Genomic DNA, 23,404 nt, shown 5'->3' with positions numbered 1-23,404 from the left:
ATATATATAGGTGATTCCTGCTTTGGCAGCCATCTACAGCAGATGCTGCCAGTAAAATGTATATCTCAAACATACAGGACCTACTACTTACAGCCTCAATATCTGCAGTATTTTATGCGCACTATGCAGTAATCTTGTGCATCTATTAAGATTACAAACCAGTGATGGATCTGATTGCCAAATCTGTATTTACTGAAACTATCAATGCTGCAATTACGGGTTGAACCTGAGCTGCACTACGAACAGCATCCTAACATAAACTATAATTAGTGTATGTACATAATTACTTAACTAGTCCACAATAAATTATTTATTTTCTAAGCAAAAATATGGAAGGAACGAAAGAGCATGCAGTACTTTGTTTGTTGTCTTTCCAATTTTTCTCCCTTTTGGAGCACTCCTCAATACTGCTGTGTGGAGGCTGAACAGTTTTCCCCTGAAATTCATGGTTTCAAGTTACAAATATCAGCAAACTTTCTCCTTTGTTCTGATTGATCCATCTTAGCGTTGCTGTGTACAGAGCTGGGGGGCATGTATTTTCATAAGACATCTCTCTTCGCTATCAAACCGACAAGAGTTGCAAATACATTTTGTATCTTGTTTTTCTAGTATGTAGCATAGTTTCAGATCTGATTCCTCCCTCTCCTGAAACATCTTGCTACCTGAGCAGTTCTCGTCATTATAATTGCAGCGTTCCCACTCTGCGTCACTCACTGAGTTTCCTCCCTTTGTTCTCCCACCACGGCGCACAGTACACATCTGCAGTCCACTTCATTTCAGAAGGATTACCAGCCGGTGTACTGATGGAGATTTTCAAGAGGGGAAACTCAATTACTTCCTGGCTCCTAGAAACACCTGAGCACACTGAAGAGGATGACAGGGCCACCACCCACTCACAGACCTTTCCTGCCGCAGAGCGGCACATGGAATAAGAAGGGTGAGGAGGCCTGTGGGACAGTTTTCATGATTGCTCGCAGTCTGTCTCCATGTTTCATCCACTAACAGCCCAGGAGTCATGATCAATTTAGTTTGACAATAAACCTGAGCGTTCCCAGCGATCGCTACTCTCATTTTAAAACATTTATCCTATCTGTTACTCAGTCTGGGAGCAGCATGCCGGCAATTAGAGCGGCTTTAATATGACATCCCGACAGCTAAAAAGTAAGCTGTTGTGACAAGATTACACGGCCCTTCTGTGGTCTGTTACTGTGCGACTGCAGTGGCTCTTTAGTGGAGATAAATTAGGTTACATCAAGAAAATGTAAGGCTGAATTAGGTAAATAAAACATGACTCTTGTATTCAGAAGTCGAAACATTAAACGCAATTTCAGAGTATAGCAGTGTTTTTAGATTATTGTGTGCTCGGGAAGCTCACAAGAGACGTCAGCTGACTACTCCTCTCAGGATTAACAGAACACAGAAATGTGTAGTGCAAAGGACATTAAAGATATAGGAAACTTTAATGACAGGAGGAGTTAATTTTTGAAACTCGCTAAAAAAAATTGTTAAACAGTCGGTGGCAATTAAATGAGCTCTTATCTGATGTGAATTTCATGTCAGAGGACTTGCCAATTTCTTTGCCTAATTCTGGGATCCACAGTGTCTCCAGTCATGCTGACAATAAATTAGAAAATTGGACATTTTAACAATCCTTTGAATCCAAACTTTACTGTCTGTTTACAAAGATGAGGTTTGAAAGCATAATATCTAGGACAAGACTGAGCATGGACTGCATTTTGAACACTGAGGCAGTACGCTCCTTCTTTCGAAGAAGAGGATTTAGAGTTGCTGTACAGTTCTGTCTCTTTTCTCTGTGTGGATACCCAGTGGGTTTGCTCAGCTGTGATGCAACATGAGAAAATGGTTGATACTGTATAAAATGGGAGAGAAATCACTGGGATTTATGAGACTTGGATTTCTTACTTCTGACATTGTTTGCCTTGCTAATGAAAATGTCACGGAAAATATCAAACTTCTTTATTACTGCAGCCAAACGGCTGAGTCTGTCTTCTCAGCACGCTGCAGTAGCAAAGATCAAATCCTTGTTTTTGTGTGTGTGTGTGTGTGTGTCTGTGTGAGTATGTGTGTGTGCATTTGAGTAGGTCCTCTCCCACCATCACAAGACACCAGTAGCACCAGAGGACTGCGCTCTCCATCACCATGGAGACAAGCGCACCCAGCGCCTAACAACGCTATTTTTGGAGCAGTGCAAAGAGCTTCACTCTTTCTCCTTTTTCCTATTCAGCAGCACTCTTTAATTTTCTCTTCAAAAACTATTTTGGAGCCAGTGCGGGCCAGTTGTTACGTAAGTCAACAGAAAAGTGAGTCCGTGCAGACATGTTGGGTGGGGTGAGGTATAATGCGGACGTCTTTAAGATGTCATTTCATTGTCTTCACTTTTACTATACACTCTGTTCTGTGCCGTATTTAACTTTGCTGTTGTTTTATTTAGGGAACAAGTTCCACACAAATTACATCCCACTTTCACAGAGCTGCTGTTTATATCTAAGATACGCACGCCATCTCCACCAGGGGAGTAATTGAATACAGAGGTACTAATTCAGAGGCTCCAGAAGTGTTTACATCCGCTTAGTGTCGGGATTACGCAGCAAGTATTACATCAAAGCTGTTTCAGTGCGCCATGCAGATCTTTTCCCTCATATTGTTTTAGTATGGGGGCAAAGTGGATTACACGTAGGTCACTATCTGCTGTACTGCTCTCATCTTTAAAAGCATGTAGTGTTCACTGTCTAATTATATGTGGTCCATTTCTGCTGCATTGTTACCAGACAAGTGGCTGCGTAGCTCCTCTTCCATTGATCTCCTCTTTAATCTGTCTATGGGAAAACAAAGGGCTGGTGGGTGTGACGGCTATGATAGGGATGCATCAATACATAGTTTAAGACAAAACTGGCTCTCGCAGCAGAGGCAGCGTGGAGGAGAGTTAAAAAGCCAATCATGGTTAGTGTTGAGGTCGCCATAGGATGACTTTGATTAGATCAGATTAAACAGCCACTCAGTGCTGCAGTGCTCGTATGCACTGGCTGAGAAGAAGAATGTTTGTCTCTGTTCTGTGAACCAATACTGTTTATCCAGGAGCGGGAGTGAGAATAAAAACAAGCTCAGTGTTGCTGAATTTCAGTTTTGAACCGCAATTCAGATGGAGAGTTTGGCATTTTAAAGGGAGGGGCGGCGCGCTGAGGTATTAGGGCTGCCAGCGAGTGGTCAGATTAATATTGTGTCAATGGGCAGGCAGAGCAGTCGGGCAGTCTGGCGGTTATGGCTGGGATATACAGTATATTGATGTCGTGATACGAGACTAGATGTCATCTTAGATTTTGGACATTGTAATATAGGAAGTGTTGTTATTTGTGTTTTTAAAGGCTGGATTAGAGTGATGTAATTTTCTGATTTTTTTTAGACTGCTCTAGCTGTTCTTTTACTTGTCTTTACCCACTTACTCATCATATACACCACAGATCACAGAGTAAAACATTATCTGTATCTGTATCTGTATCTGTGTCTTTTCAACTAACTAAATTATCTGTATCTGCATCTGTACTCTAAATGACCTGAGTTAACGCCAGCGTTCAAGACGTAGGTGGGACTTCGCCACCCATCGAAAATGGGTAGGGCCTCACTAGGGGTGTGAATCACCAGAAGATTACGATACTTTAAGTCATGATTCAATATTATTGCGATTTTAAATATATTGCGATATGCTGAGTATTGTGATAAAATATATTGCATTTATTACCTTTTTTCAACTGTTAATCCCAAAGAAAAGCTTTCAGTCTGTTCATCTGACTTCAACCATTTTTGGGGCAGCAAAATGTATCTAAGACTGAAAAATCAATTGATTATATTATTTTAGTAGGCTACCTAAAGGTTAATCGATACTTGGCACTTTGTGATGATACGATACTGCCACACAAAAATATTGTGCAACTATACTGTATCAGCCTCACCAGAGGTTGTTATTTCAAACCGGAAATTGAAATGGGTTGATCAGAAGTTTGTATATTCTTGTAATTTATTAGGAAACTATTTACAGAACAATCTCAGAATTGAGCTTCGTGATTTTTGACCACAAGGGTAACTACAGATCAATCACAGCTACCCTACTAGAGATTTTCCTTCATCATGAGTACGGATATTGACACTTTCTACTCGGATGATACAAAGTACGTCATTTAAGTATTCTGCTGAACCCCAATATTCAGATTACTGATGGTTATTTATCGAAAATCTTATCGTGTAAATATTTTGTTTAAGCACCAACAATATTTTTGTAATATTTAAATCTAGGCATTTTGTCAAAAATCTTTGGCCAATAAAAACCAAGATATCTTTGAAGTCTTTCACAGGCCACCACAAATTACATCTTGGACTGGTAGGGTAGGTGGAGTGTGCAGTGTGTGAGGAGAGATTAGCGATTGTGTCTGTCAAAACTTCACACAAGCTTATATTTTTGTACAGACCATTATCGTGTATTGTTTCTCTGGTCATGTTTGGAGGCTACAGTGCAGCTCTTTATTTGCTCAGGTGAAAGTGGATTACGTGAGAATGATACTTCCTGGCATGTGAGAGTTTGCCGTGAGTCAAGTTTGATTACCTGCAGCCTGAGCAAATAAAGCGCCACCACCTGTAATGGCACTGTAGCCGCGGCCTTACAGGACAGTGTCATGTAAATAATGCTGCGGACTGTTTGAAGCCACTTTTCTGATATGCACTGTTAGCTAAACGAGCGTTAGCTAGCCTCATGGTGCTTCTCATCTCAGTTACCAGTGGTGGAAAGTAACTAAGTACATTTAATCAAGTACTGTACTAAATACAAATTTAAGGTACTTGTACTTTACTTAAGTATTTCCATTTTCTCTTTGATACTTCTACTCCACTACATCTTCGAGAGAAATCGTATACTTTTAACTCCACTACATTTATCTGACAGCTTTAGTTACTTTGCAGATTCAACCTTGCTGTGGACACAGTACTAACTGGCATAAAACTGTGCTGTTTTTCCTGTAGCTGGCAGTATGTTATCGTTAATCTTATAATTTCTTATCATTGTTATTATTATTATTACTACTACTATTATCATTATTTATTTTTTTGTTTTTTCTTTTTTCCTCTGTCCTGTATTTCTTATGTCTATGTGTGGGAAGTAAGAGACAGAGGGGGGCGGGTCTCTCTCAATCTGCTTCTTTACTCTTTATGTCCGTGGTGTCAGGCAGATGAAAATTCAGGAGAACAATCTGTAGTTTGAGCAACAGCCCTAGAGCCAGTGAAAATCTGCTGGATGATGTGAAACATGCTGGGAGATGAGCAGAAAGATCTGGGCGCTGGTAAGATTGAGGGAAGTTTACGACATTCACTTTCATTTATGCATACTACCGACAGTTATGATACAGAGCTGGTTGTAAATCAGCAAAGCATCCTTTAAACACATTTGAGGGGTGTGAATTTGATGTTTAAGTTGCCATAATGGTGATGTTCCATTAGATGGTATACAGCTAATGCAGTCCCCACAGTAGTACATAGAATTGACAATAGCAAGGAGGCTGCTTCCCTCTGACTAACAGCTTAGCATGGCAATGAAAAGAACTTAAAACTTACTGTAGCCATTGTCTTCCTCCTTCGTCCCATCAATGGTTCCATCTGCCTGCAGCTGCAGGTGGAAACCTTGTCGACTGTACAGCTTCGTCACGATCCCCTTCAGCTGGGGCTCTGTGGAGGCAGGCAAAGACAGGAAGACAAGAATGAAACCACAAGACTAGAGAAACTTTAATGTAGCAGCAAGATGTCACCCGTAGTCGAAGCTTCCAAGCCACCATTTTGGAAGTCACTGGAGCCACAAAATTCAGTTTAGTCAAACCTTGGTAAGGCTGAGTGGAGCTGAGGTGGGACAAGAAGGAACACTTATGACAGCTGACTGAAGCAAACACAATCACCACCAACAACCAAAGAAAAAGTCCGAAGAAGCTTATTCAACTATAAAGAAGTGAATCCTGCTGTGTTTGATAGTTTTGAAGCTTGAACGTGTCAGCCATAAGACGAGCTGCAGTTTAACATACTTTAACATTGGCTGAACACTCAGTCATGGTGGTTCCCACTTTATAAAATGAGAGGACTCATAAAGGCTCTGGTCCGCTGATATCCTACATGCAGATCCCAACCGATCGTCCATCACTTTACAAGGACCATTTCACTTTTATTATCCACAGGCTGCATAAACAACATGGCGAGCTGTCTGTTCAATTAAAACAATTTTATATAACATTAAGGTTTTATGGAGCTGCAAATTCAGACCCAGAAAATCCTGTTAATAGTATTTAAATGGCAAGCTGTGGTCACAGTCCATGAAAATATTTCTGTCCTCTCTCTGCAGTGGAAAAGAGGTGACTGAACAGGCGGCCCCTGTGGCCCCTCCACAGAGAAATAAGACCACAGATGGACAAGAGCAAATATTATCAAATTTGAAAAATGGCTTCGGGGGCATGTGTTGGCTCACTGGTCTAAGATGGCCGAGGGCATTTCTTGTATGTCAGCCCCTCTTCTCTCCCCATGCTTCATGTCTTTTTCCAATAGAGGCAGGATTTTAGAAACATAATCTTTTTAAAAAACTATATTGGTGAGAAGCTGCTTGGAGCACATTGCTGGTGTGGATGGATCTTGAAGTGACTCATACGCCATGTGTGTCTGAGAGCTAGTATGCTGCTTGTGGTGCATATTTATTTAGAGAATTATTTGAGTGTTGTAATTTATGCATTTTATATTATTATTTTATTTAGTTATTGTGTTTTTTCCCTTTTGTGTATGTACATTAATTTGATTTATTAACACTCGGTGACGCTGTTTATATCCGAGAAAAAGCAACAAAATATATATTTAAAAAAATAAAATAAAAAATAATAATAATAATACAAATAAAAATAAAAATTAAAAGCTACCTTGGTGTCCAGAAAACTCATAATATTTTATTTATTAGGATATTTGCAGTTGAAAAATGGAAATAAAAATCTAAACTTCAATAAAATCTGTGATTTTAAGTAAATACTATAATTTGGGTAAATTCAATTTAAAATTGAAATACGCTGAAATTTACATGCATAAATGTAGTGCTCCATATTTCAACATGTTTTTGATACAATGAAGCAGCCGTATTTTCAAATATATGATCTAAAACAAGGACAAAATAAAATACAGAGTTAAGAAAATAGAAAATAGTAATAGTATTACTAATAATATGGACAACAGCCGCACTGCTCTGTGCAGCAACATATAAAACCAGCCCCAATATGTCTAAAAGACAATAGTTTGAAGTGGCAGAGCATTCACTTTTGAAGTGGCTGGGCAGCCTGTCTGTGTTACATCAGTGTAATGTCTGATAAGAGCTAAGTGCTCTCCATTCCCTGGTTACTGTCCCTGGTGGAGTGTCCTTTACTGTGGTTTACCACACCTTTCATCTATCCTTTCATCTCACTTATCTTTCAATCCTGCCATTTCTGCCCTTACTAAGGTTACTTTTTCTGAGGAGGTTTACTCAGCGTGTGCACCGGAAATATTGCTATCACTTTGTTGTAAAACTTTTCAGTGCGGCACCTGACTTTGCTTTTAGAAACGTACATATGTCAGCATGTACTGTAAACACACAAGAACGTGCATAACCAGACACCAAACTACACATACGGTCCACACTGTATCTCTGAAACATGCCAGTTCTTTGTGCTGGGTGTAAGTCACACACAGACAACGCCTTCTCCTTGGCACTCATTGCTTCCTCCACAGGATAGAAATGGAAACTGGAAGTGAGAGGGGTGCAAACACTGTAGGATAGTTGTGCTGTTGCATAAACATGCACCTTATCTTCAGGTATATTTATACAGAGTTACAAAACAGACATGAATGAAGTGGAAGGGATCGAATAAAGTTTGGGAGAGAACTGCTGAATTTTCTTAGTCATCACGTCCATATAAGACAAAAGTGACAAAGGGTGAGCGCTGGGCTGAAGATGTGATCATATCAGATATGCAGCGGTGGTCACTTCTGCACTGGATTAGTGAGGGATTGAGTGCTTTAGGCTACAGAGACGCACTTCAGTCACTGTGATAATAAGAGTGCTTTAAAGGCCATACTGGACCTTGGCTCACATGCCATTATGGTACTTGTTATAAATATATAAATGTACTTGTAATAGTTATCATTTTCTGACAGTAGGTACCACTTATTTCTTATTATCTGCCAAGTATTTCTGCAGTTTGACACATTTCAGCAACAAATAACTTGTCCAGCAATATGTGGGGAGATACGACTTTTCTAAAATTCAAAATTAAAGTTAAGACCTGCTTGTTTTGCTTATTTAAATCTGTCAGTAAACTTGTATCCACCCAGGGCTACCATTTATTGATAGTACTGAATCATTCTGGAGACTGATGATACAGTTTTTAAATTACTTTCAGTGAATTCAATTTAATTTGACCCGCTGGTCACATTGAAGTCTTCGTGATTTTAAAATATTGACTTATAAGTACTTTTGTATATATACTCCAGTGTGAGCTGGTTAAGTGGACAGTGAAGGATGAGGTATCAGTTTAACACATCCCTCAGCAGCCTGAGATGCCAGAGGTGACTTCCCTGTGGACTAACTTCAAAAGGGAGCCCCTCATCCTCCCACCAACTCTGGCACAGTCATTCATCTCTTTTAAATTTGCATAGAAATGAAACAGCACTCAGTATACTCTATGTTGTTTCGATGGTTTTTGAAATATAATACATTAGATGCAGAGTTAGTGATCCTGCAGCCTGATGAAATGACATAACAGACCTGGTCGTCTCCTCCGCCTCTTCTTGGAGCCAAAGAGTTTAACCCGGGAGAAAACGTTTAGTCGGCTGGGTTTTTCACAGCTTCCTTTGGCTTTACTGGGGCTGCTCACGCAGCGGCAGGCATTAGACTTCTCCCGCTCCCTCGCCTGCCTCTTCTGCCTGATGAGGGAGCTGGCGATCGCTGCAGCCATGGCCAGTTTGGCTGCGCTTTGGAAAACAACTTCCCAGGAAGAAAATAATCACCCAGCAAACTGGATTCCGGAGGTAAACGTCCAGACAATGTGAGGCAACTATACCAATGCGTTAAAGAACAAGTGGACTATGAGGAGCAGACAGTAAAACAGTCCCAGCAGTGCAGCACAGCCAGTTAGATAATGTCCGAGTGAATCATTTTCGGCAATTTGGGCGTTATTCAGCAATTGTCCGTTGCATCTCCGAGAAGAAAGTGGAACTTAACAAAAGATAAACCCCACACGGTCCACCGTGAAGCTGCACAAAGACTTTGAGCGTAGCACGTTGCATGTTCCTCCAACTGTATCATTTTCCCTGCATCACAACAAATACGCACAAAGCCAGTCTGTGTGAGCGCTTTTGCATCATCCCACTAAACTACATGGCCGCGCACATGGTGCTCGGGGAGGCACATAGTCGTGAATGAAGCTCAATGCGCAGCCAAAAGGATGGAAACACCTGTTTGCAGACGCCGGGAGTGTTTGCACCGCTCTCTCTAATCCCTCACTGTCACACACTTTACATCGCGGTTTTTCAGAGAAGTCAGCGCAGAGGATGTGAACGCATCACTACACAGATCCCATTAGTTTGTCTGTCTGTTGCTGAAGCGGAGGTGATGGCAGCAGGCGCATCATTGTGGACGCAGTATCCGAGCTGAGCGCACGGCACAGACTCAGCTGAGCTGCTCACAGCATCCCACCGACAAACCTGGAGGATGAGCAGTGAGGAGGAGGCAGAGGACAGGGAGTGGAACAAACCCGGTCAGTGTGCACAGTTAGGAGAGTCTCCATATAGGCCGGCATATGGGATAATTCATGTTACAGAGCGAGAGGAAGGGGCGTAGATGGAGTGGGGGCGGGGAGCTGGCAAATAGGAGAAAGAAGGAGGGATACCACAAAATTTAGGATATTTTATCAGACAGAAAGTCACAGGGGACAAAGTTAATAACTACTGATACAGCTCATTTGCCTTGGCTGAATTAAAAAAAATAAATCTCACTCAAAGTAACATGATTAACTATTTAAAATGTTATTTATAATAATGTAAATGCTCGCTTCAGCAGCAGGGAACAATCATCAGATGTCAGCAGATTTACATGCATGATAAATAAAGTGTAGAAGTAAAGAGGAAGTGATTTTTGGGGGGTAAAATAAAATTGAAACAGCCTCATAAATGTCCATATAATTAATATTAACTTGTGTTTTTCTGTAACAGGGTCAATTACACAGCAATAACATGTGTAACAAAGTCAAAATGTACATTTGTAATATTAAGTTTTATAATTACACAAAATTTAGTCAATATGTGGAACGTCTGATACTCAGTTTCTGTACCCCTACGTTCACCTGTAGGGGTACCCCGCCTAGAAAGGGGTGTCTCCTCCATTGCCTCTCCCCTTTTGCTGTTGTGCTCCATGAGAGTAGGGCTCGAGGATTTTGTTTTTACCTCTTGCTGTCAGAGTTGTCGGGAATAAACGGAGATTGCCTTCAAAGATATCCACGGTCTTTGCCTCTTCATGTCAGCGCGACATGGACAACACTAGAGTCCACCGGTTATATCTCTACAAAATTTTAACACCCATATTATCCCACCTTTGAGTCACCTTTTTAATTTGCTGCTACTGGATGATTTTTAATTTACATCGTGAAAATTCCAGCTGAAAACAAAGTGGTCAAAGCTGTTTTATAAACTCCAGATCAAAGGTCATATCCTGACACTGATGTCTCTGTCCAGCCCTGACTGCCTCGTCTCTGCTTTGCCTTTTCAGTCCTGGTCTGAGCTCAGTTAACAGCCTAACCAATGGTGCCATCTACAGTCCTCAGCCCAAACTGTTGTAGACGTTTTATTCATTTACTCTGATTAATAACACACACAGAACTACACCTCTATATTATATATTTCTGGTTAATTAAATATGGGGCGTTGCTTAGTCTGAAGAAAATAGAAATGGAAGTGATGTAGAAATAAATACAGTAAGCATCTATATAAATCTTACATATAAAATATAAAGCTCCTACACGTGTCTTTAATAAACATAAAAGATCTAATCAAACAGCAAAACAGTGAAGAGCTCAGTTTCCCTCCACTTCAGCACCACGGACAGCTCCGTGTTTACCACTGCACAGTAACAAGAAAATCACCCCTTCTCAATAGAATACAATATTACTAAACATTACTAACATCACTTAAAGTCATAAACTATTTATTTACTCGAGAAAACATGGGACACTTTGTCTTACAAACACTCAACAGACATAATTTGAAGTTCAAAAAATAAAGATTTAAAAACAAAAAGGTGCAGCTAAAATTCAGAAACAAAAGCAGCATCCTACCTGAAACCGATTTTCTCAGTGGGAAAGTCATGATTGTTTAAAGCGAAGCCAAAGCTGAGACTCAGATCCTTGCAGGCGCCTGGTTGTGAAGTGAAGGCGAGTTAAGTCTACATTCAGCAAAAGTTCAAACCATTGTCAGACAACTGTCAGAGGCGTAGTGGAAGAGAAAGCATCGAGGCGTGGCCATCAACAGGAAGATCATTACAGGACATTAGCGACATGCCATTATGACTCCTAAAACGCTCATTAAACATTCATTTAGAGGTCTTGTTGATCCGGCAAACACGGGCGTGTGTGTTCAGTGTGCTGCTGCGGCTCTGCGGGGGCCGGATTGGAGAAAAGTGATCGAAAATGCAGGCTGGGATTGGACTTCCTTTCTTGAGGCAGGGAAGACTTTGCTCTCATGTTACAAAAAATGATGTAAAATGATCCGATAATGCGTTGACTAAACCGGTTATACAGGCCTGTCCACTCTGGGCTGAGAAATATCGATGTACAATCAGCTGAGACAACATGCATTAGGCAAAGTGTTTTTTTTACAAACACAAGTCTGTTCTGTAAAACTGCAGAAGCAGGTTTTTACACATCGCACAGATAATACAGACACTGACCAAATGTGACTTATTATTAATCAACATCATTGCAGACATTACTGTCAACACAGTAGAGGAAGTGTGCTCTCTTCTGCAGCTCTGTTTCATATTAATGCAATTAAATAAGGCGTGTAATGAAAAGTAGATTGCTTTATTGATGCACTGTATGTGCTGATGGACTAAACAATGAGCTTTGAGAAACAGTGAGCCTTACAGTACACCAGGAACGTCTGAGGGCTGGTCTAAGCTGGTGCGGTGGCTATACACAGCTTTGACCACTAGATGGAGCAAGTGGACAGGATATCAAGACCAGCACGTTCACACTCAAGCGAAAAAAAACCCCACCTCAAAACATAACTCACAGCATTTATGAAACATATGCCTCTCTATGCAAAGCATCACCTTGAATCAGCATCACTTTAACATGCAATTTAATTTCATTTAATGTGGAGCTAACGGCTGTGAATCAGAAAATGTCCTCATGTCCCAGTAAGGATCACCATCATTCACTATCCACAGAATAGCTCCAGGACTTGTCTCTTAATGACCATACGCATAAACACGGTCTCTTTCTCTGCTGTTCAAACCTCAAACTCACAAACTTAAATGCAGCTTTACAAGTTTGTCCAACCAGGACACACAAATATTTCAATAAAGATGTATTAGCGAATAGCCCCTAATTTTCGAGGGGTTCCAACACAAAACATACAACACACTTCATTATATATATTTTAGGGTGGAACATATCTAGAATACATATGTGGACTGGTAATACTACTAATTTATTGTCACAAACTGATATATGTTGGTATACAGACATCTTACAAGCATTATAACAGTAATTTGTACTTTTGATTTTTCCTTTCTGTCTGCCATTACTATGAAGGACCATCTTAACCGTTTTGTAGAGGCCTATATTTAAAAAAAACTATGAAGTCTGTTTGAAAAAGAAACATTGATTTTTATTATTACAGCCCAAACGGGGAAAAAACAGCAAAGACAACATCTTCTATTGCTTTTTGTCTTTGTAAGGACATTAAAGGGTTAAAGCTGTGTACAATCATGGCATTTTCAGAGACTACCATTTATTTAAAAATACATATGTGCTTCAAAGTGAAACGACAAATCAATGAAGTCACCACTGCAATGATATATATTTGTATGTTGTTCAGAGGTTGATAAGGCAACATGCTGACAGCACACAGCCATGCCGATGATAGCAGTTTCTATGATTACATATGGAAACCTGATAGGAATATAAATAGTTCATGGGTCAATACCAATATATTGATTTACAAAGGATGTGGCTTAAATGACTCGAGGCGTACTGTGGAGATAAAATCATTTGTTCTCCTGTTTACTGTCGTTTATATTCTCCATAACCTTTAACCCAGTGATACTCAGCTTAGGGTCAGTGATGGGTGCCAGGTGGCCCACTGATCATTTTCTAATTCCCAGTGAAATTAAATTGATCCACACTGGGACTTTTCTTCTGTAATCTGAATGTGAATAAGGTGCCAGATTTAATAAAAAATCAAAATGGAGCTTGTTTATATATTTAAAAAAAAAGAAATGAAACAAAGTCTAAGACAAGATGTTTGCCAAAGCTGGTTTAAAGTGAAACTGGGCTTCGTAGAATCATCATGACCTCAAGAACAGCTGGTACTTAAATATGTTGTAGCCATTATATCCATAGAGGCATTTTTACTTTACTAGGAGTAGAAAGAGTACGAGGTCACAACGACTTTCCTAAAACCAACAGCCAACAAACATCACATCTCAGGCAGCACACAATAAAACATCTTCATTGATAAGACGACAAATCCTGAATGATCCTCTTTGTGAAGCGTGATTAACTGTCATCCTTTCCTGTAACCAGTGGTAACCTAATATCACTTACTGTAACACTGTTAGTTGGATCATAATGCTGTTGTAATCAATACTGCACAATTTATTCATTGCCTTCCATCTATCTTTAGAAAAAAAGGCTAGAACTAAGGCAGCTCCAGTCGAGCAGTAGATCTTTCACACATGTGACATAAATAAGTAATTTGTCTAGTTATATTTTTGCCTTAAGCTAATCGTAGCATTAAATTCACATGCTACTAAAAGTTACTGTAGCTATGACATTGCTGCCAAAGGGCAGTTGTAGTACGGTGTGTCTCTGAGTTGAAGTGTTGAAGAGATTTTACTTTGAAATTTGAAAATTACATACATAAAATCAAAGGTAAAATATTGATATTGTATTGTTGAAATATTAAAGGTAAGATGGTAAATAGACTGAACTTGTATTGCGCTTTTCTAGTCTTCCTTCCACCGGTGGCTGAGGCTACCGTACAAAGTGTCACCTGCTACTCTGTAACCATTCACACGCTCACACACACAGATAGAGAAGCCATTAGGTGCAATTTGGGGTTCAGTATCTTGCCCAAGGATACTTCAACATGCAGGAGGAGCTGGGGGTCGAACCGCTCTACCTTCTGTGCAGGATTATCCTAAAAAACAATGGATAGATTCACACAGAAGAAATAGCGCAATCATCACTGATGACCCACTCACAGTGTGTGGAGGTATATTTTGCTGCAGTGTCTACCCTCTGCCTGTCTGATTCTTCTGTTTGGACGTTTATGGGCGTGTACCCTCACAGCGCTCAGGTGAGGTCAGGACTTTATAAAAAGGTAAAGACTAGGTGCCAGACTGTCAGCAGCAACCAAGAGACACAGCCTTGAAAAAAAAAAACAAATATAGCGAGGCAAAATGCTAAATGTGTAAATCTGGGATCGGCCGTTTCATAGTCGGCGCACCCAACACGAGAAAGCGACACAAGTGATGTGAGCAACACACTTCCTTTCATAATCAACACACTGAACGCAAGCGACGCAGGTGACGTTTGAAATGCAATACATCACTCGCGCAATAGGGGGTAGCAGAGTCACTGGTACATTCTGGCTAGCTAGTACTGCTATTTTATTAGAGTGCAGGGCACTAGAACTGTCATATAAATGGGGGTGTGCCCGTCCGAGTTTGCAAAGTTTTTCCTCCTCATCCGCCATATTTCATACCTGCTTCTTCTGTGAATAACAAAAAGTGGTTAATTTCAAGTACGTCGCTTGCATTATCACCCCCACTGGCAACGCTTGGTATTACACGCGTTGCTGCGTTGCGTGTCAAAAAAATGGACGACACATTTTGAGACACATAGTTTATGACTGTGATTTAAGAAATTCTTTTACAGTACATACGGGAACTTACTTATACTACTATGGGGCGGCAGTAGCTCAGCTCATAGGGACTTGGCTTGGGAATCTGTGGGTCACCTGCTCAAGTCTCTATACAGACCAAGTAAGGAGTGTGGACTGGTAGCTGGAGAGGTGCCACTTCACCTCCTGGGCACCACTGAGGTGCCCCTGAGCAAGGCACTGAACCCCCAACTGCTTGGAGCGCTCTGACAGCTCTCCATTTAATGCATGTATAGGTCCTGTTTGAGCATGTGCGTGTATTTGGGGCCTGTGTGTGTATGACAACAGAGTGGAAAAATTGAATTTCCCCTCAGGGATTAATAAAGTATATCATCATCTTCTTCTTCTGCAATCATGCTTTGAGAGAAGGTGCACAGTTTTATATGTATCATGTGTGCCTTTCCTACAGCAGCATAACACGAGTTCAGGATTTAGCTATACAGTAGGCATACTGTGGTTCTATCATGTGATTTATTTATTTGTTTATTTATCCTTTATTTAGCCAGGAAGGTCCCATTGAGATACAAGATCTCTTTTCCCAGGGAGTACTGGTCATATATGAGATATATGTTACTGCCGCTCTCTGGAAAAGCTGCTTAACAAACCTCCATACAGCCTGATTTACACTGCCGCAGCAGCAGCATACAGTGTCCCTGCCTGCTTCTATCCGATACCTCTAATTCCACCACGAGCAAATACAGACAGACAGATCTCAACACCAGCAGACGCAGATCCCAGGTTTTGCTTCAGTCCTCCCACTACTGATAAACCTGGGCCATCACTCAGGCAGACAGTGTGGCCCTTCAGGAGGATGGCTGGGTTTATCACTGACAGTTAGGAGGACAGGAAGAGGTGATGAGAGTCGGGCTGCATTGTACAACAGTGACACTAATCAAACACCTAAGATGACACTAAAGAAAGTGCAAATGTGTACAGGCTTGATAATGTCCGTCACGCTGTTTGTGCTTTTCTTAGCAGCAGCCCGGCTATGATGGAGGAGTAAAAATACAAAACAGCGTACAATGGCAGGAGTGGAACTGGAGAGATAAGTAAAGGAGAGAGACGTCTTTTAAATAGACAAGAAGATGCTGAAACAAAAATAGTATAAATCATTTGTTTTATTAATTTCTTCTTGAGTTCACAAGTCTCTGAAGAAAATATAGCTCTCTTTTGTCTGTTTTGCGAGACAAAAGTGGACTCCAGCTAAATTTGACTGCTTTGAAGTCGACCACAGACTCTGACAGCGTTAATGAACTACTCTGTCAGAAAATCAATCCCAGCAGATGAGAGATAACACTCCGGCCTCTGGTTTGAGCCTCACGCAAAAAAGTTTCTGTCTCAACAAATCCAGACACAAGTGACCTCTGTAACCTACACCTGTAGACTCTGTAAATAAGACAAGCAAGGAGGACACAAGGACGTACATACACACACATTCAGAAACTATCTGTGTGTGTGTGTGTGTGTGCTGTGGTTGCTTGTGTTGCAGTGTGCCATGGACACATTAATTACTGTAGTGCCCCAGAATGCCAGTCTACTGTGGCCTCCCGGGGGCACCTTCACTGTACTGAACTCACTCGCATACACACATACTGTACACACACACACACACACACAGAGGGAGAGGGAGAAAATAATTTAGAATAGCTAAAGCACACACTTCTGTTAGTTTCCATCATAACACAGTCTCAGTACATATGAACTGTGGTCAAACTGGGCAGCACTGATCAAATACAAATCAAGATGCTGTGACTGCCTATTTCTCGCCTCAGCTGTCGACTGCATCCAACATTGCGGCCAGGTCACAAAGTTTCTCTTGTTACAGCTAAACAGTACACTGAGGTAAGAAATAGGCAATTCAGCAACAGAATCTTGATTCATATTTGATCAGTGCTGACAGTTTGACCGCAGTTCAAGCAGTGAGTGACATGATTGACAGCTGCCATAGAGACTCCTTGGCTCTGATTGGTTGTTTTTGGTGCACCGTGGTCGCCTCTGGTCAGAGGGAGTAAGAAGAGGAGGAGGGACATGATTTTTCACAGGTTATCTCTTTCATGTACTTCTTTCAGAGTATAGTGAAGGTTTCAGCAAATATGACAAAGTTATTTTTATAAAAGTTACCACCTGCAGCTTTAAAATTATTTGGTCTGTAAAATGTCAGAAAATGGTGAAAAATGTCAATCAGTGTTTCCCAAAGGCCAAGACAATGTCCTCAAACATCTTGCTTTGTCCACAGCCCCAGGATATTATGTTTATTAACACAGAGGAGTGAAGAAAAGAAAAAATATTCACATTTAAGAAGATAACCTTTTTTCTTTAAATATTACTCAGACCAGTTAATCAATTATCAAATTAGCTGGTGATTAATTTAATAGTTGAAAAATAATCGAGTAATTGTTGCAGCTCTGATTAACAGCCCAAGATTATACTTAGATTTGATACACTATAGACTTTACAGATGATTGATCACTGAGTTTGATGAGACGCTCTCACATCTGTACGTAATATGTCGCCGGAAGCAGCAGTCAGTTAGCTTAGCTTAGCATTTAGGCTTTTTCTTAGCTGAACGCAGTTAGCGGCAAAGCTATACGTTGTGTCCAAAATGCCGCACTAACATGCTGTTTAGTACGCTTAAACCATGTGTGGGATTTTTAGTGCGTTAAAACCTTAGTGTGACACCAGTAGTACATGGATAGCACACTGTTACCAGTGAACATTACAGCATGCAAACACTGGACATGACTTTGGCATAAATATCCTACAATGTAATGCTATAGGGACGATAACGTTCATAACAGACAATGGCAGACAGCAGGTGAGGCTGATTCACTGTTGAGATTGGAATGTTAACTGAGTTAAGTCAGTAGCTAGCCAACTAATTAAGAGGCTAGCGTTATGTGACATAAATGAGAGGGGACAGGGGGATGAACCCAACATGATCATGCGGCTGTCAGGTACTGTAGATACTGGTGGAGCTAAGGTTGGCACGGGTTACCATGGTTATGTTTCTCCAACCAGCAAGGTGGCTCTCAGGAAGTGGCGTTGTTATTACAGCTCAGTGTGTCCGAAAAGATACAAACTACTTTTAAGAGATATTGATGTCCTCAAATATCTTGTTTTGTCTAGACCCTAAGAAGTTATGTTCATCAACGCAGAGGAGCAAAGAAACCAGAAAATATCCACATTTAAGAAGATGACAACCAGATAATTTTGACTTTTATTGTTCTTTAAATGTCACTCAGACCATTAATCAGTTATCAAATTAGCTGGCAATTATTTTAATTGTTAAAAAACTGGTGGAGTACTTGTTGCAGCGCTGATAAACAGCCCAACATTAGATGTAGATTTGATACACTTCAGACTTTTCTACTAAAAGATGCACTGAAACTCTTAACTGTGAAGCTATATTGCAGAAACTGCTGTCCTATAAAAGGCTCAGTGTTATCTCCTCCTTACACAGTTAACTGTTCAAACATACTCTTAAAAAAAGCTCCACTCAGCCCGCACACACACCTAACTGTGCGAGGACGGCATGTCTTCACACAGACCCAGAAGGTCCCAGCACCCTGCTGCTCTTGCCGTCTCTGTCCACTAGAGAGCAGAGCTCCAAAGTGAAAGTGTGAGATATGCCTGTGTGCTGCCAAGGTTGAGCACTCTGTTGACCTTTGTATTATTAAATATAACCAAACAATTAAAGCTATCTCTTCTTATTAATAACCCGAGGCTGTCATGATAACACCCAGGGTTTAATGAATTTTTAAATTCATAGAGAAAAGCGGCCTCCAAGGGCAGACACTGAATAAATGGGGAGGTTAACCTTGCTCGTGGTGTGTAATAGAGGGCAAAGTTGCATACTAGGATTGTGCCACTGATTATATCGAGATACAAACTGTCCAACTGAATGAATATCTTAACATACCATTGAAAAATGCAGTAGCAGGATTTTTTTAGTTGAACCTCTTGGTACACAGTGAGGGGATAATGTGAAATATTATCAGCGGGGGAAAAGGAATGATCTGTGATAAGCTCACAGGGTTGCTGCTCAAACCATTCAGCCCCTTTGGCAGCGTTCTGCTGGCTGTCTGCTCTTTGTGCGTGCACTGGTACAGTAAATCCACTACAACAGCAGCTTGCAGCATGCTAGGCCACCAGTGCCATAGTGATACCACGCGTTACCATGGAGACTGCACATACGTAAGAGGGTGTGTGTGTGAAAGACAGAGAGGGAGAGAATGTACGCTGAGAATGGGGGGTTGCTGCATGGTACAGAACAAGAAGCCATAAGTCACATAAGGTTCCAGCCGAGGAGGGGGCTGGAATACAGTCATGGCCGACTGCCAGAGTCATGATTGTGTGATCTGTCCTGCCTGCCCCCCCTTTAGAACCAGAGGGCTGTGTTCGGGACATGAAAGCAAGGAGTCAGTAGAGTGAAACTGGAGGACATTAGTCCCATTATTCCTCCCAGCGGGTAAACCAGGATGATCTCCACCTTGGGGACAAACCGTGTAGAGAAAGTGCCCACAACTCCACCATGGGAGCTAATCATCATTTTACATCCTGGAACTCTTAGATACACAGTCGACATTACGTGTCCTCAACTGTGCTTCATTATCTGGTGTTTAATCCTGTGTCTGAAGTGCCAGAAAGATTTTTAAGTCATTTAATAACAGAGTAAAATCTTGATTGTAGTGGCAGTGAAAATGCAATATAAACCATATTTATAAACATCAATACTGAGACGATATATGAGCTGTGTGCCAGTCTGCTCCTCATTAAATCATCAAGAGTGCTCACTTTAAAACAGCAAAACTAATTAGGAGCAGACAAACACAATGCCTGGCGTTTTTTGTTCAACCTCTTACCTTTTGTATCACAACTGCCTTCAAAGTCTTTGTCTACTGATCAGCGCTGCCATATTTCCTCTCTCTCACACACACACACACACACACACACACACACACACACACACACACACACACACAGAATAGCTGCGGATATTTCTGTTACCCAAGTGAAAAGAACAATTCTATTTTCCACATCAATAAAAGCTAAATATGGCAGCGAAACACAGAACTGAGGCAATTTCAGGAGCCGAGCATCTGCCAGACACTTTGTGGCTGTTTGCTTGATAACGATACAAATAGACGAGGAGGTGCGCCGCTGAATAATGCTCGTCATTAGATGTTTGCAATCTGGACCTTCACGGCTAAATGCAAGATTCATGAGGAAGAAGAAGGAGAGGTTATGATCATCTCAGAGGGTGACATTTGAATGAATTCATGTGTGCCTAAAGCTGCTGCATAATATATGACGTAAATATTTATGCAGTTATTTAATTATGCAAATACGACATTTTGACCACTAAATAAGAATTGCCACTATTGTGATTTTAACAGGTCGCTGAAAACTGGGGACATTACACACACAAGGACATAATAAGAGTGTATTGGTTCATCTTTTTTATTCAGTTTTATACGTGCTCAACAAATATTTAACTCTCTATTTCTAATAAGAATAAGGGGGATTAATACTGCAGATTCACGAAAATGTTTACATGTTCCTCGTCAACCTCTACTGTCATTTAGAAAAAAAACAATTCACACACACACACAGGAGATGCTGTTGCTCGCAAGTACTTGATATACCTTTGACAGAAAGCTCTGAATAAATCACAGCAAATATACTAGTGAATAAATTTACACAAGCTCGACTCTATAATCTGTCACTTCTTAATTTAACTGCATGTGAAGTACATAATTTAGCTGCAAAGCATACTGTGGGCTTTCACATGCTACGGCTTGTACACTGTATGTGCGGTTGTGTGTGTGTGAGGCTGTAATGACGTGGTGAAATTTCAATCAGAGGCACCAAACCGTGTGTGAAATGGCCAGAGTTCAGACAGCAGCCTGCTCGGAATGACTAATGCTGTACCAGCGATGTGCTCTCATTACCCCCCCGACACAAGACTGTAAAACTACGGGGCCACAGAGGCTCCCCATTTCTCGTCCTCTAACCAGCTGACCCCCTTTTTTTACTCCTCAGACTTCAAACAACGTGACACTTTGCTAAAAAGCCGCAGGTTGGAGACCCTAAAGACCCTGAAGCTGATTCTGTCTGATAATGACACAGTCTGGCATGTCGTCTTTGTTCCTCAGGTGAGCAGGGGTATGAAAAAGAGGCGGGTTTATTTAACGCTCAGGATCGCTTATGAAACGTCGATGAGATGATGTCAGCAGGCTATGGTCTTGTTTTGGCCACTAATGGAAATTGAAATGTAATATGTGTGTGTGTGTGTGTGTGTGGAAGCAGAGTGTGTGGATGTGTCTACCGATTGCATGACCCTGCAGTTCTCAGGTCCCCAGGGGGATTGTGGGTGAATCATAGCCAATGTTGTTGTAAGCCGGGGGAAGGTGGCTAAAAGCCCCTGTGACTGATTGCTGTGTGTGGAGACTTAGACAGTGCAAATACTTTAAACAGCAGCAGGTCTTACAGAACTAAAGCCACATTGTGAGGTTGATTCAATAAACAGGACTCAGTTCAGATTATAGGGAATGCAGTCGGGCTGCACGGAAGGCAGAGGACAAAGTTCAAAGCGACTCTCAGGCTTACGATAATGTCATTTTGCACATAATGTACAGTACACAATCAGCTTTGTGGACATGATGCCGGTTTCTAGGTTAGCCACAGCACACAGTCTCTAATGCCACATTACTTTTACATCAGCTATCCGAGGCAGAGCGCCTGGACGATACGATCATACAGCATGATGTCTGCATGTAAGCACTTGTGCATGTAGATAATTCAGCAAGCACACGTATATACATGCATAACAGACACACGCATGCACACACAGGCAGCCAGCCCGCCAAATCTAATAGGAGTCTCTAAATGCCTGTTATCAGAACAACATCCAGTTTCTATCATTGCCAGCATCACAACAGGAGGTAGCCGGAGGAGGAAATCAAGTGCAGGAGACGCTCCCTTGCCAAAATGGATGACTGAACAGTAACATGTGTGAATCATGGATGGTGAGTCAATGGAAGCCCTTTGGCAATATCCATCACGGTGGGGAAAGCTACATAGAGACAGCATTTAGGAGTTGAGAGACCATAAACAACAACAACAACAACAAAAAGAAATCACTTTTATTCCCTTTCAAGTTATCCCTCCTCCATTAAGCAGAACACACCCAGGAAATGGGCTCTCGTCACAGTGAAGAGGGACATCTGGTATCAAAGAGAAATCAAGGAAGTGTGCTGCAGCCAAAATAAAGGAGCCCAGACTTTCTGAAAGTTTGTATTAATAACTCCACGCTAATTATACCCCGTCTAGCAAGAGCAGTCTTAGTCCCAGAATACAGTAAGTGAAGTGATGTTGTCCTACATATCCCTTCCAGTATGACACATCAAGGAAGGGAATGGAGTGAGATTAAAGGCATCATCTCAGACACCAGCTGGCTTAAACTGTCTGCTTACTGACGGAGACACAAAGGGAAGCTCTGAGACTGGCACGAGAGCACCAGGGGTCACGCTCGTGACTTGCTAACTTGGGACACATTGTTGTCTTAGGTGACGGACGCTTCTTAGCGAGGATGATGAAAGCGCAAACTGTGCTATTCCTGAAACTGAAACTGCGAAAATGTGTCTCGATTTAGAAGTAGCAAGTACACGAGGTTTTAACGGAGATGAAAACATTTCGCCCTCTCTCGTGCTCACTTGATGAGAAGAAACGCTGACTCCTCTTTAGGTGTTAGACGTCTCTTTCATCCGAGTTTCTGTAATAGACCCTGAGCTTATCCATTAAGCAGGTCCCTGTCCTCAGAATAACCCCATTACATCCCTTGTCTGTCTTCAAGAATAACTGTGAATATTATGCAACGAGGTCAAAAATGTGCAGTGCAGCGAACTGGGTGTGAACATTAATGAAGCTCATTTAGTCCGGCCACACACTCTTTATTTCCCCTGCCACTGATGCATTTCCTCGAGGAAGGTATTGGGGGTTTCATTCGGCGCAGTGACGTCTCATGTTGCCTGACTGCAGATCTGAGAGACAGGGAAGCTGCATGGAGGAGACCGGCTCTTCATACAGTGAGCATGAATGGCTGTATACAGTACAGGCCTACATCTCTGGCGCTACACTCGAACTTAAGATGATTATGTATACAAAAAGATGGGGATGGCAGTGT

At 41.3% G+C, this 23,404-nt stretch overlaps 1 protein-coding gene across 5 annotated transcripts in view; it reads right to left on the bottom strand.

Moving 5' to 3' along the window:
- Positions 1-23,404, bottom strand: part of fgf13a (fibroblast growth factor 13a) — a 146,961-nt gene that overhangs the window by 35,136 nt on the left and 88,421 nt on the right. For 3 of the 5 annotated variants that reach the window (XM_050042906.1, XM_050042908.1, XM_050042905.1), the window contains one exon: positions 5,617-5,727. In XM_050042906.1, coding sequence (XP_049898863.1) covers positions 5,617-5,727 — 111 coding nt within the window. Of the gene's footprint in view, positions 1-5,616; positions 5,728-8,824; positions 9,805-11,387; positions 11,511-23,404 lie in introns of those variants that run through there. The other 2 variants (XM_050042909.1, XM_050042907.1) reach the window with 2 other exon arrangements.

The sequence above is a fragment of the Epinephelus moara genome, chromosome 4, assembly GCF_006386435.1.
Source record: "Epinephelus moara isolate mb chromosome 4, YSFRI_EMoa_1.0, whole genome shotgun sequence".
In the NCBI taxonomy this organism is placed as follows: Eukaryota; Metazoa; Chordata; class Actinopteri; order Perciformes; family Serranidae; genus Epinephelus; species Epinephelus moara.
The sequence above is the reverse complement of the archived record's forward strand: the minus strand, read 5'-3'. Positions and strand labels throughout refer to the sequence as shown.